Here is a 13,819-nt window from a genome sequence, read left to right on the forward strand (position 1 = left end):
TATTATTATTAAATGAACAAATCAATTGCCCAATCTGAGTTGGCAACCACACTTTGGTGATATCTGTTATCTAATATCTTTTCTAAAAACTTTAATAAAGACAGGTATGCAGCATTATTCCAGATTTTCTGGGTTTGAATTGGAAGAAAAATAATTCTACTTGTCCAAAGCCAAAACTGGATATGAGGCATTGGACTGACTGATCAGGGAAAGGTGATCTTTGAAGGCTTCTCTCCTTTCTTCTTATTTTATTTATTTTATTTTATTTATTTTGTCAAACAATTATAGGGTGGTAATTTGTACAAATAAAACATGAGATGAGTAATGATAAAAAGAAGCGATAGAAGACAATAGGACAGGGATGGTAGGCGTAATGGTGCGCTTATGCACGCCCCTTATGCTCATTCCTGATCTCTTCCTTTGCAGAATCGTCTCCTTCAAGACCGGACGCAAGATATGGAGAAACAGATCCGCCAGCTCCGCGAAGAGAACGAAGCCATCCAGGCACTGGTGGACACGTTACACGAGAACCTCCTCCTTCTCCGCAAAGAGAGCCATGAAAAGCAGCTGCGGGTAAACTTTCAATAAGAGACTGGATTGCCATTTGTCAGAAATGGTGTAGGGCAGTGTTTCCCAACCTTGGCAACATGAAGATATCTGGACTTCAACTCCCAGAATTCTGGGAGTTGAAGTCCAAATATCTTCAAGTTGCCAAGGCTGGGAAACACTGGTGTAGGGCACTGATGGAGAACCTATGGCACGGGTGCCCCAGGTGGCACGCAGAGCCAAATCTGCTGGCACATGAGCCATTGCCATAGCTCAGCTCCAACGTGCATGTGTGTGCTGGCCAGCTGATTTTTGGCTTGCACAGAGGCTCTGGGAGGGCGTTTTTGCCTTCCAGAGAGCCTTCGGGGGGATAGGAGAGGGCATTTTTACTCTCCCTTTGCTCCAGGGAAGCTTTTGGAGCCTGGGGAGGGTGAAACACGAGCCTACCGGGCCCAACAGAAGTTGAGAAATAGGGAATTTCTGGATGTCGTGGGAAGCTGTTTTCGCCCTCCCCTGGCATTGAATCATTGGTGTGGGTACTTGCGCATGTGCAATAGCATGCGCCCACACTCTTTCAGCACCTGAGGGAAGAAAGGTTCGCCATCACTGGTGTGGAGTCTTCTGCTTGAGTGGGTGGCTTCACCTAGATGACCTACAAGGTCACTTCCAACTCTGTTAATTTGTTAAATCTGTATGTTGATGTTTGTAGTTGCACATCAATGTTACTTTGCAAGGGAACAATGGCCACACTCGAAACTGAAGGGACGAAACCAAGGGAAATGTGAAACCACTGATGGGAAGATGAGTCACCCAGTGGTGGTTATGCAAAGAATTAGGAAGAAGAATTCTATGAAAACAGTTGCATTTCTCTTCTTTGGAAGCTATTTTCAGCCTCTCTCTTCTTCCTGTTCCTCTTCCCATCCAAAGTTTAAACAGGTAGATGCGGAAGCTGAGGAACTCCGGACTGCCAATAGGCGCCTCCAGAACCAGGTCAAGGATTTGAAGGAAGAGATCCGTTTACATGAGTTGGATACCTCTGTTACTTCCATCCAATCTGAGATCGAGAGCAGCTTAGGCGATGCCCCAGGAGCGCCTGGACAGAAGGTGAGATGCACCTGGGAGGAGATCTCAGGTTCCCCTTTTATTTTAACTGGGGATATTTTCTGTGTCAAAAGAAGGTTGTCATTTGTATGCTAATTTGAGGGAGTGCAAAGCATCACCCATATGTGAGTCATTACTAATCCTTCTCAAATGTCTAGGGAGATTCCCAGCCATCCACGTCATGGTTGTCCCAAAGATGAGAATGGTAATAGAATAGAATAGAGAATATAAAATAGAAGAGAATAGAGGAGAGGAGAGTAGAACAGAATAGATAGGATAGATAGGTAGAGTAGAGTAGAATAGAATAGAATAATAGAGAGTAGAGGAGAGGAGAGTAGAACAGAATAGATAGGATAGATAGAGTAGAGTTGAGTAGAATAGAATAGAATAGAATAATATAGAATAAAGGAGAATAGAGGAGAGTATAGTATAGTACAGTAGAATAGAACAGAATAGAATAGAAGAATATAGAATAGAGGAGAGTAGAGTAGAACAGAATAGATAGGACAGATAGATAGATAGAGTAGAGTAGGATAGAATAATATAGAATAGAGGAGAATAGAGAATAGAGTAGAGTAGAACAGAATAGATAGGATAGATAGCGTAGAGTAGAATAGAATAGAACAGAATAGAACAGAATAGAACAGAATAGAACAGAACAGGAATAGAATAGAATACGACTTTGTTTTTCCTTGAAGACTTGTTGCTTCTCATCTAAGAAGCTTCTTCACTTCTGACTGAACAGAGGAGATTTCTTTACCATTCCGTCAAAAGTGAAGAAGATTCTTGGATGAGAAGTGAAATATCTTCAAAGAAAAATAAAGTCCTGTTCTATTCTATTCTATTCTATTCTATTCCATTCCATTCCATTCCTATTCCTACTCCTGTTCACTGCAATTTGGTCCAAAGAGAAATAGTTGGTATTTTAATGCAACATGGGAGACGAATTGGCCTGATGAGATTCACATGAAGACAATGTGGCTATATAGATAATCCTTGACTTACAACCAGAATTGAGCCCAAAATTTATACTGTTAATTAAGACAGCTGTGTTGCCACATTTTATGACCTTTCTTGCCACAGCCGTTAAGTGAATCACTGCAGTTGTTCAGGTAGGAATACGGTTGCTAAGTGAATCTGGCTTTCCCATTTATTTTTGCTTGTCAAAGTTGCACGTGACACTGTGATCATAAATGCATGCCAGTTGCTAAGCATCTGAATTTTGAGCATCTGACTATGGGGATGCCGGAATATCTGTAAGTGTGAAAAATGGTCATAACTCTCTTTTTTCAGTGCCATTGTAACTTTGAATGGTTGCTAAACGAGTGGTTATAAGCAGGCAGGGGGGCTACTTACCACCGTTATTGGTGCAATGTGCATTAAGCTACACATCTTCCAGGTGTGTGCGCATGTGCCCAAGCAAGATTTTGTTTCTGCACATGTGCAGGAAGAAAAATCTCATGAGAGGATGCATGTGCAGGAGAAATTGCGGTAGTTTTTTGCTTCCGCACATGCACAGAAGCAAAAAATTGCCGAAATCTCTCTTGCACGCAAGATTTTACTTCCTGCGCATTCACAGAAGCAAAATCTCACTGGGGCATGCATGCACACAACGGCAATGCAGAGCTGCACGCTCAGCTCAATTTTCGCTACTGGTACGCAGTGTGGCCCATACCGGTTAGCAACCCAATACTGGTTATAAGTCAAGAATTACCTGTAGTCCACCTAAGACCCTACTTTTTAGCACTAAGCTTTCTCACTCCTTGGGGGGTCTGTCTGTTTATCTGCTTTAGTCAATCACCCATGGCGTCAACAAGACTGGTTCCACTCCAAAGAAGGCCTCTCCGAAACCCGAGGAGAAAATCTCTGAATACACCAAAATGGTTTCGGCCTTGAGCTCTCAGCAGCAAGATATCCTGGCTCAGAAAGAAACAGAGATTGTGAAACTCCAGGATCAGGTAACCTGCGCCGTATTTCTCTCTTACGGGAGGGCAACGTCGTCGCGTAGCTTGGAAATCCCATGTTGCTTGATGCTTTTCTCCGTTCCCAGGTGACTTTGCAACACGTGGAGCTCAGCGGTTTGAAGTCCGAGATAGAGAACCAGCGGCGGTTGTACCAAGAAAGCAATCGGGACAAGGCCTTGAAGTTAGCCGTAGCAGACCGGGATGAGGCTATAATCAAGTAAGTTCTGACTACAGTGGTAGCTCTACCTAAAAACGCCTCTACTTATGAACTTTTCTAGATAAGAACCGGTGTTCAAGATTTTTTTGCCTCTTCTCAAGAACCATTTTCTATTTACAAACCCGAGCCTCCAAAACTGTAACCGGAAAAGGCAGGGAGAAGCCTCCATGGGGCCTCTCTAGGAATCTCCTGGGAGGAAACAGGGCCGGAAAAGGTGGGCAGAAGCCTCTGAGGGGCCTCTCTAGTAATCTCCTGGTAGAAATAGGGCCTCCACCTTCTCTGTGGTTTCCCCAATCGCACATATTATTTGCTTTTACATTGATTCCTTTGGGAAAAATTGCTTCTTCTCACAAACTTTTCTACTTAACAACCTGGTCACGGAACAAACTAAGTTCGTAAGTAGAGGTACCACTGTATTTGCTTTGCAAACCCCATTGATTTATGTACAGGGGATCCTTTGACTTAACCACCATTCATTTAGCCATCATTCCAAATTACGAAGGCGTACTGAAAAAAAGTGACTAGTGACTGTCCTCGTACTTATGACCCTTGTAGCATTCCCCATGGTCATGTGATCAAATTTCTATGGTTGGCAACCAACATGTATTTAGAATGGTTGCAGGGTCAGGGTCATGTGACCATCATCTGCAACCTTACAAGTCTGCTTCTGTCAAGAGAAGTCAACGGGGGAAGTCAGATTGCTTAGCATCCATATGGTTCACTTAACAACCATGGTGATTCATTTACAATCAAACAATCAAAACCATAATCTAGCATTGCACTGATGATGTTACAAAGTTTGAATAATGAAATGTTTGCAAGAAAACAACCAAGTTCAGACAGCACTAAGGACTCATTTCATTCCTAAGCTACAGATATTCTTATTTATTGCTACCGTTGCATTTTCTTACAGCCAGCGGCCTTATTTATATAATGTTGCATTATTGGGAGGGTTTAAAGGATGGAAATGTGACCTTGGGGGAAATCTTTAAGCATCGGCCTTGAATCTTTCAAATTTTAGCCAAATCGTGTTCCTTTTCTGCTTATCAAAGTTATTCAACCTGAATAAACTTGCTGACTTCAGTGTACACTCTGCAAAGGTTGCTTGTTTGACCAACTGTAATGTTTATGGCTAGTGGGTTAATTAATAACACCAGGTTTGAAGTCACTGCATTGATACTATCAGATCCAATGGAAAATGCTGCCTATTCCTTAAAAATAACCCTATTTACAGCATAGCACCAGGTTATATCAGAAACAAAGGAGAATTCAATATTTAGCAAATATTATAGTAACTGTCAGCTCCCCAAAACCACAAATTTATGACATCATAAAAATAATGTCTACTCAGGAAGGTGAAAATAAACTGAAGTAAAAATGGCAACTCTCCTCCCTTTTTGTAATAATGGTAGGAAATGGCTTCGGGAGATTAGTCAAAGAGAAACTATCTAGGGACCCATCAGATAAGTGGAAGCATAACAGCAGTGAATTGCTCCCGGTTCGACCCAGTTCTGCAAACTGGTAGTAGCTGTGGGAGACTCCGCCCACCCACCTGGGATGCTTCTGTGCATGCATTAACCGATAACAATGGGATTAAGAACCCACTACTAGAGCATAGCCTACAGCTGTAAAATGGGTGGAACAAAATAGGGAGACATTTCCTCTAGTGTCTCAAGCTTTTAAAGAGATTCTTTCTTTCTTTCTTCCTTCCTTCCTTCTTTCCTTCCTTCCTTCCTTCCTTCCTTATTTGTATTTATATGCCTGTCACTCCAAAAATGATTCAGAGCGGCTAACAATAGTCATAAATACAGCAACAATAAAAATGCAGCAATAAAATGAACCATGCAATAAAATCTATAATATCCTAAAAGTCATGCATACTTATAATTAATCCTAATTCCAGGCCTGCTGGAATAGCCAAGTCTTAGATTTCACATTTGCAAATTTATCTTCATGTAATAAAGTAAATAAAATAGAACTTTATTTATTTTAAAGTAAATAAAATAGAATTTTATTTATTTTAAAGTAAATAAAATAGAATTGTATTTATTTTAAAGTAAATAAAATAGAATTGTATTTATTTTAAAGTAAATAAAATAGAATTTTATTTATTTTAAAGTAAATAAAATTGAATTTATGTTTCTTGTCTGGTTTACTTGGGCGGGCTGGCATCCATTTTGCCAGTTTGAAAACACAGATAGTCCTTGACTTACAACAGTTCATTTAGTGACCGTTCAAATTTACAGCAGCACTGAAAAAAGTGATTTAGGACCGTTTTTCATACTTATGACTGCTGCAGCATCCCCACAGTCACGTGATCAAAATACAGCTGCTTGGCAACTGATTCATATTTATGACGGTTGCAGTGCCCTGAGGTCAGGTGATCAGTTTTTGCGACCTTATGACAACCAAAATTAATGGGAGAAGCCAGATTCACTTAACAACCATGTTACTAACTTAACCACTGAAATGATTCACTTAACAACTGTAGCAGGAAAGTCGTAAAATGGGGCAAGCTCATTTAACAAAGGTTTCACTTGGCAACATAAATTTCGGCCTCAATTGAGATCGCAACTCGGGGAGTTCAATAATGTAAAACATGCATTCGGCCTGACAGAAATGGTGCAGTGCTCATATTTTCTCAGTTCCAGCTACAATTTTTGGGGTATGCATCCAGCGTTTAAGCCCTGTTCTTTCAGTTTCAATGTTTAGATCTGGATACTTGTGATCTTCCCCAATGCCTTGCCTTCTGTTGAAGATAATAAGGCTGTTGCTCAGGCTGTTGCTACTCAATGCCAGGTAGGTTGTAAATAACGCTCTCCTCATCCGGGATTTGATCCCGGATGAGGAGGCCGACCTGTGTGACTGAGACCTGGCTGGGCCCAGAGGGAGGAGTTCCTCTCTCTGAAATTTTTCCAGCTGCGTTTCAGGTTTGGCACCAGCCATGACCCCAAGAAAGTGAGGGGAGTGGCTATTGTAGCCAAGGAAACTTTTAGCCTACGTAGACTCGCTGCTCCTGAGATTGCGGGTTGTGAGTCCCTCTTTGTGAAGTTGGACCTAGGGGTTCAAGTGGGCTTGTTGCTCATGTACCTGCCTCCCAGCTGTGTGTCAACAGCCCTGCCTGCATAGCTCAAGGAGGTAGCCGGTCTGGCAATGAAGTTCCCTAGATTTGTCATCTTGGGGGACTTTAATCTGCCATCGCTCGGTGAATGGACCAGACCCAAGTAGTTGAGAGTCCGAACTCATGAGTGGAAGGCACACTCCCGACATGATATTTCTCTTGCAGCAGCTGAGTAATGGTCTGAGATTAAAGGGCTTAGATGTTTTGCCCTTGTTGTGATCAGGACATTTTCTGCTATGGCTTGTCCTCAAGGCTCCAATCCTTCCCTGCAGGGAGGCGGAACTGACTAGGTGGTTCCACCCCAGACGCCTGATGGACCCAGAGGGCTTTCATAGGGCGCTTGGGGTTTTACCGGATTCACTCATACACAGTTTGACAGAGTCGCTCGCTGTAGCCTGGAATATGGCTGCAACGGAGGCTCTTGACCAGATTGCGCCGTTGTGACTTCTCTGTGGCACTAGGCCCCGGAGAGCTCCTTGGTTCACCGAGGAACTCCAGGTGTTGCAACACCAGAAGAGACGTCTAAAGAAGCACTGGTGGAAAAGTAAATCCGAGTCTGATCGAACACTTTTAAGAGCTTTTATTAAGGCGCTCAGGGCAGCAAGATGCGGGTATCATGCCTCTTTTATTGCATCAGTGGAATCCCGCCCGGCCACCTTGTTTAGGATGACCCGCTCCCTTCTAAATCAGAGGGGGATCGGGGAGCCCTTGGAGGGTAGTGCCGAGGATTTCAATACATTTTTCTCTGACATGCTTTTCATTTACAATGAAAACTTTGACACCAGAGACAAACTCCTTGTGTGTCTAATCATATGAACTTTGTTCCTAAACGAAATACGGGTAGTCCTCGACTTACGACCACAACTGAGTCCAAAATGTATGTTGTTAAGAGAGAAATTTGTTAAGTGACTTTTGCCCCATTTTACGACTTTCCTTGCCACATTTGTTAAGTGAATAGAATAGAATTTTTTTATTGGCCAAGTGTGATTGGACACACAAGGAATTTGTCTTGGTGCATATGCTCTCAGCGTACATAAAATAAAATATACATTTGTCAAGAATTATGTGGTACGACACTTAATGATCTCTGTGGTTGTTATATTAGTAACAGGGTTGTCGAGTGAATCTCATTTTAGCATTAACTTTGCTTGTCAGAAGGTCACAAAAGTGGCCCCGAGACACTGCAATGGTCATAAATAGGAGCCAGTTGCCAAGCATCTGAATGTGGGGTTGCTGCAAGGGTTATAAGTGTGAAAATGGTCATAAGTCATTTTTTCAGTGCCCTTGTAATTTTGATCACTAAATGAACTGTTTTAAGTCAAGTACTAATTCTATTCAAAAGTCAAATCTTTGGTCCCAGTGACCGATCCAGATGAAATCCTGCAACATTATCCCGGGATACATAATAATAATATAATAATCCAATAATAATTATTATTATTATTAATAATAATAATAGTAATAACAACAAAACAACAACAACAATAATAATAATGATAATAATGATAATAATAATAATAATAATAATAATAATAATAATAATAATAATCTATTTGCCTTAATTCCTGGCACTCACTGTTCCAAGTAAAGCTGTCTTTTGCAATTGACAGATGGAGATATTTGTTAATGCCGACCGTATTTTGGTGGTGCTTCCGAATGTATCCCTATGATGATTGTCAACATTTTTTTTTCCTACCAGGAAAGGCGAAATAGAATTGGAATTGGCCAAAATCTCCCTGGAGCGAGATTCACTGAGCCAACAGTTGCTGCGTGTCATTCGACAGAAGATGGCCCTTTCCCAGGAATTGGAAGCTTGGCAAGTGAGTAAGCAAAACATCGGAACCACCAGGAAACATGTCCTAAGTGTTAATCCGTTTGCAAGCTGTGAACCATGTGTCAGGAATTGTAACAATCCCGATGCCCTCTTTTTAAAAATTCCCACTCAGATATAGCCTTGCCTCCTTCAATGCGTCCTTCCCAGATGCTTTTTTGACGGATCTGAATTGGGGGAAATTTTATTATTTTCCTTCACTCCCAGCTTGTATCAGATTTATTGAATGAATAGAATAGAACAGAGCAGAGCAGAGCAGAGCAGAACAGAACAGAAGAGAATAGAATTCTTTATTGGCCAAGTGTGATTGGACACACAAGGAATTTGTCTTCAGTGCGTATGAATCTCACCCCTTAACAAACAAAACAGGACCATTTGGAGGAAAAGGCACAACTATGTAATATAAAAAGTGGAGCTTGCAGGGAGCTTGCCTGAGTCTTCAGAGAGGGGTGGCATAGAAATCCAATAAGTAAGTAAGTAAGTAAGTAAGTAAGTAAGTAAGTAAGTAAGTAAGTAAATAAATAAATAAATAAATTTTTTGATCATGTGACTTTGAGGATGCTGCAAGAGTTGTACAGTTGTACATGTGAATAATGGTCATAAACAGAGGTGGGCTGCTAAGGCGGAATGGTGAGGTGTGTTCGCCGCTGTGGTTCTGAGTGCTAGCGGAGTCCAGCGCAATTCTGCTACTGCACCTGGGCCTCTGGTGCCCTTGCGTATCTGCGCACAATTTCACTACCTGCCCAGGTGCAGTAGCAGGATTGCGCTGGACTCCGGTAGCACTCAGAGCCATAGGGGCGAGCACACCTCACCGTTCCACCTCTGGTCATAAATCACTTTTTTCAGTGATGTTGTAACTTTGAACAGTCACTAAGTGAACCATTGTAAATCGAAGACCTCCTGTACGAAAAACCAACAAAGGCATTTGAATGATCTGGAGTTGGGACCAGCAGGGTAAACACTGAGCAAACATTATTCATTGAGGATCTGGGTTGCAATTGCATGCTTAATCGTACGAGAAAAGGAAACATCACTTTCAAAATGATGCAACTCTATTATTGGGAACAAATTACGACATTCGGTTTCCATGAAGCCAAAATGAAATCGCAGTCATCTTTTTTTGGTCTTTGCTTTGAGCATTTGGGGCAAAAATACTTTACAAGTGGGAGTCTCCAAGATTGAAATTATGCCTTTCATTCAAAGTAACAGGCAATCCCTTGATTTACAATCATTTGTTGAACGATTGGTCCAAGTTACACAGGGGCTGAAAAAAGTAACTTAGAAGCAGTCCCAATATTTACAGGGCAACCCTCACAGCATCCCCACTGTCACAAGTTCCATATTTGGGCACTCTGCAATCAGCGTATATTTATATGGGGAAAGACCCAGTGCAGTGGTTAGAATGCAGTATTGCAGGCTAACTGCCTACTGCCAGCAGTTCAATTTTGACTGGCTCAAGATTGACTCAACCTTCCATCCTTCCAAGGTCAGTAAAATGAAGACCCAGATTGTTGGGAGCAATACACTGACTCTACAAACTGCTTAGAGAGAATTTTAAAGCACTGTGAAGCAGTATACAAGTGCTATTGCTATTGATAACTCTGTCCATTGCCAGGAGTTCGATCCTGATGGGCTCAGGTCCTAAGTTGGTAAAATGAAGAACCAGATTGTTGGGGGAAATTTGCTGACTCTGTAAATCCTTAGAAAGGGCTATAAAATACTATGAAGTACAATGTATTTTTCGAAGTATAAGATGCACCGGAGTATAATATACTTCTTAGTTTTTGGGTAAGAAAATAGAAGGGAAAAATCTGTATTCATCTGGCTAGCGTCCTTAGTCTGGTCAGCTTCAGCACATTATTTTATCCCTTGCTAAGGACTTAAAAAAAGAACACCTTATTCGGAGAGAGTAACAATGAAAGAGCTTGCAAGCCGTAAGAGCTGGGAAGATTGTTAGCACCTTGTTAGGGCTGGAAAGAAACTTATTCGGAGTAAGTAGAGCAAAAAGCCTACAAAGACTTAGAGCTGGAAAAACATTCTTTGCAGAGAGTAACAATGAAAGAGCTTGCAAGCTGGTAAGAGTTGACAACATCGCTAGCACTTCGCTAGGGCTGGGGGAAAAAAAAGCTTCGGAAAAAACTTTTATAGTATGTGAGCACCGGACCAGGGTATCTACGAGTGGGCATTCTCCGGGTCCCGTCAACAAAACAATGTCGTTTGGTGGGGCCCAGGGGAAGAGCCTTCTCTGTGGCGGCTCCGGCCCTCTGGAACCAACTCCCCCTGGAGATTAGAATTGCCCCCACCCTCCTTGCCTTTCGTAAACTCCTTAAAACCCACCTCTGTCGTCAAGCGTAAGGGAACTGAGACATCTCCCCCTGCCTATGTAGTTCTAGTGCATGATATGACTGTATCTATGTTTTTTTATATTGGGGTTCCTTGCTTTTAGATTTTTAAATGTATAATTGTTATCTTAGATTTTAATTATTAGATTTGTGAATATATATTGTTTTTGTCACTGTTGTGAGCCGCCCCGAGTCTGCGGAGAGGGGCGGCATACAAATCTAATAAATAATAATAATAATAATAATAATAATAATAATAATAATAATAATAATAGTGAGTGTAAAGCGCACCCAAATTTTCAGCTTCTTTTAGGGAGGAAAAAGTTGCATCTTATACTCCAAAGAATATGGTAAACCTAAGTGCTAAGTGCTAGAGATATATATGATGGTTGCACCATCCCAGAGTCATGTTTATTGTCATCTACAAACCATTTCCCCAGATGCTTCCAACAAGGAAATCAATGGCAGGATCTGGATTTGCTTAACGACCGCATGATTAATTTAAACACTACACTGAGTCACTGAACTGTGGCCAAAAAAGATCATAAAATCTGGTGCAACTCACTTATCAACGCCCTTGCTTAGCAATGGAAATGCCTGGTCCTAAATGTGGTCCTACTTTTAGGACTATCTGTACTGCAAGCAGATGAACTCTTTGAAATGGAGGTGGCTGGGGAGAAGCATATCTGATATTGCTCCAGAGACACCCAAGAGAGGATTTCTGGATTCCATTTCACGTTGATCAGAATATTATCTTTTTTTTTTCTTTGCGGTTTACAGGATGACATACAGTATATTATTCACCAGCAACTTCTCCAGAAACAGCGGGAAGAACGCCACTGCCTCACCCCACCACCAAAGCCACTGACACAAGGCAAGGGCCCTGAATTATTTCGGTCTGGTGCCAGCATGCCCAGTGGCACGGGTTTCTTCTCACTCTTCCGGAAGACCTGAATTGTTGAAGGTGTGGAACTTCTAATATGGCTGAAGGCAGGAAAATGGGTGAAGGAAATGTGAAGGCAGGACTAGATGGTTTTGTCGTTAGTTGCCAAGTCGTGTCCGACCACCACGAGCCCATGGACAACATGCCTCCTGGCCTTCCTGGCCTCTATCAATCCCCTGGAGTCCATTTAAGCTCACTCTGACTGCTCCAGTGACTCCATCCAGCCACGTCATCCTCTGTCACCTCATTCTTCTTTTGCCCTCAATCTTTCCCACAGGGTGTCCAGCAAACCTGGAAAACAAGGAATTATCAGGGAAATCGGAGGTTCAGGAAATATCAGGGAATTATCAAGGAATTCATGAAAAAAAAAGAATAAATCAGGGGGGGGGGAACCAAACTATATTAAAATATTTAAAAGTCAGGGAAAAAATCATGTAAAATAAAAACACAGATCGTGCTGCCTGGCAGAGTCAAGTAAAAATGAGCATTACTGTGGCAACAACTTGCTTCCTCAGCTACTGATATTTCTCTACAGCTTAGCCATTTGGTATGACGTCATGTACAACCGTGACTTAATTAGATCACAAGTTATATGGAAGTGTTAGGGAAATATCAGGAAATTTCAAAATGCTTTTCCTCTGGACACCCTGTTCCCAGTATTAGGCTGTTCTTCAGTGAGTCCTTCGTTCTCATTAGGTGGCCAAGTTTCATCTTCAGGATCTGGCCTTCTAAAGACCAGTCAGGATTGATCTCCTCTAGGACTGACCGATTTTATCATCCTGCAGTCCAAGGGACTCACAGGAGTCTTCTCCAGCATCTTAATTCAAAGACTTCAGTTCTTTGGTGCTCAAACTTCCTTATGGTCTACCTTTCACAGCCCTACATTGCAACTGGGAAAACCATTGCCTTGACTGTAAGCACGTTTGTTGCTTTTAACTTTTTAGTTGTAATCCCCATCCCTCAAGAGCCAGGATGGCGCAGCAGGTAGAGTGCTGTACTGCAGGCCACTAAAGCTGACTGAAGATCTGTAGGTCAGCGGTTCAAATCTCATCACCGGCTCAAGGTTGACTCAGCCTTCCATCCTTGTGAGGTGGGTAAAATGAGGACCCGGATTGTGGGGGCAATAGGCTGGCTCTGTTAAAAAGTGCTATTGCTAACATGTTGTAAGCCGCCCTAAGTCCAAGGAGAAGGGCGGCATAAATTTTTTTAAATAAATAAATAAACAAACAAACAAACAAATAGGGATGAGCATTATGCTCTAGAGTCAGAAATGACTGACAACAAATCTTTACATGACTGACAGCGAAATCTTTACCTTATTTTGGTCCAGGTCCTGTCCCTGATATTATGTTTAATTAAATGTATCCCAGGATAAATTTGTAGAGGAACCAATGTCAATTATAACTCAAAAATTCCTTTATTTTATTTTATTTATTATTGGAATGGACCTTGCAGGTCATCTAGTCCAACCTCCCTCTCAAAAGCAGGAGTCCCCACACCCTGTTAGATAAATGGCAGTCCAATCTCCTCTTAAAAGTCTCAAGTGTTGGAACTCTGGCATCTTCTGCAAGAAAGTTGCTTCAATGGTGGATCTTTCTCACCGTCAGAAACTTCCTCCTTATTTCCAGGTTGAATCTCTCCTTGGTCAGCTTTCATCCATTATTCCTGTCTGGCCTTCTGGTGCTTTGGAAAATAGCTTGACCCCCTCCTCTCTCCACCAGCCCCTCAAGTATTGGAACACTGTTATAATGTCA

At 41.9% G+C, this 13,819-nt stretch overlaps 1 protein-coding gene across 2 annotated transcripts in view; it reads left to right on the top strand.

Annotated features, from left to right (window-relative positions):
• Positions 1–13,819, top strand: part of LOC139155831 (BICD family-like cargo adapter 2) — a 42,981-nt gene that overhangs the window by 25,002 nt on the left and 4,160 nt on the right. Inside the window, exons 4-9 of one of the 2 annotated variants that reach the window (XM_070731146.1) lie at positions 427–573; positions 1,474–1,650; positions 3,441–3,605; positions 3,698–3,828; positions 8,649–8,769; positions 11,903–11,996. In XM_070731146.1, coding sequence (XP_070587247.1) covers positions 427–573; positions 1,474–1,650; positions 3,441–3,605; positions 3,698–3,828; positions 8,649–8,769; positions 11,903–11,996 — 835 coding nt within the window. Of the gene's footprint in view, positions 1–426; positions 574–1,473; positions 1,651–3,440; positions 3,606–3,697; positions 3,829–8,648; positions 8,770–11,902; positions 12,087–13,819 lie in introns of both variants that reach the window. The other variant, XM_070731145.1, reaches the window with a different exon arrangement.

This window comes from Erythrolamprus reginae, unplaced genomic scaffold (genome assembly GCF_031021105.1).
Source record: "Erythrolamprus reginae isolate rEryReg1 unplaced genomic scaffold, rEryReg1.hap1 H_7, whole genome shotgun sequence".
NCBI classification, from domain to species: Eukaryota; Metazoa; Chordata; class Lepidosauria; order Squamata; family Dipsadidae; genus Erythrolamprus; species Erythrolamprus reginae.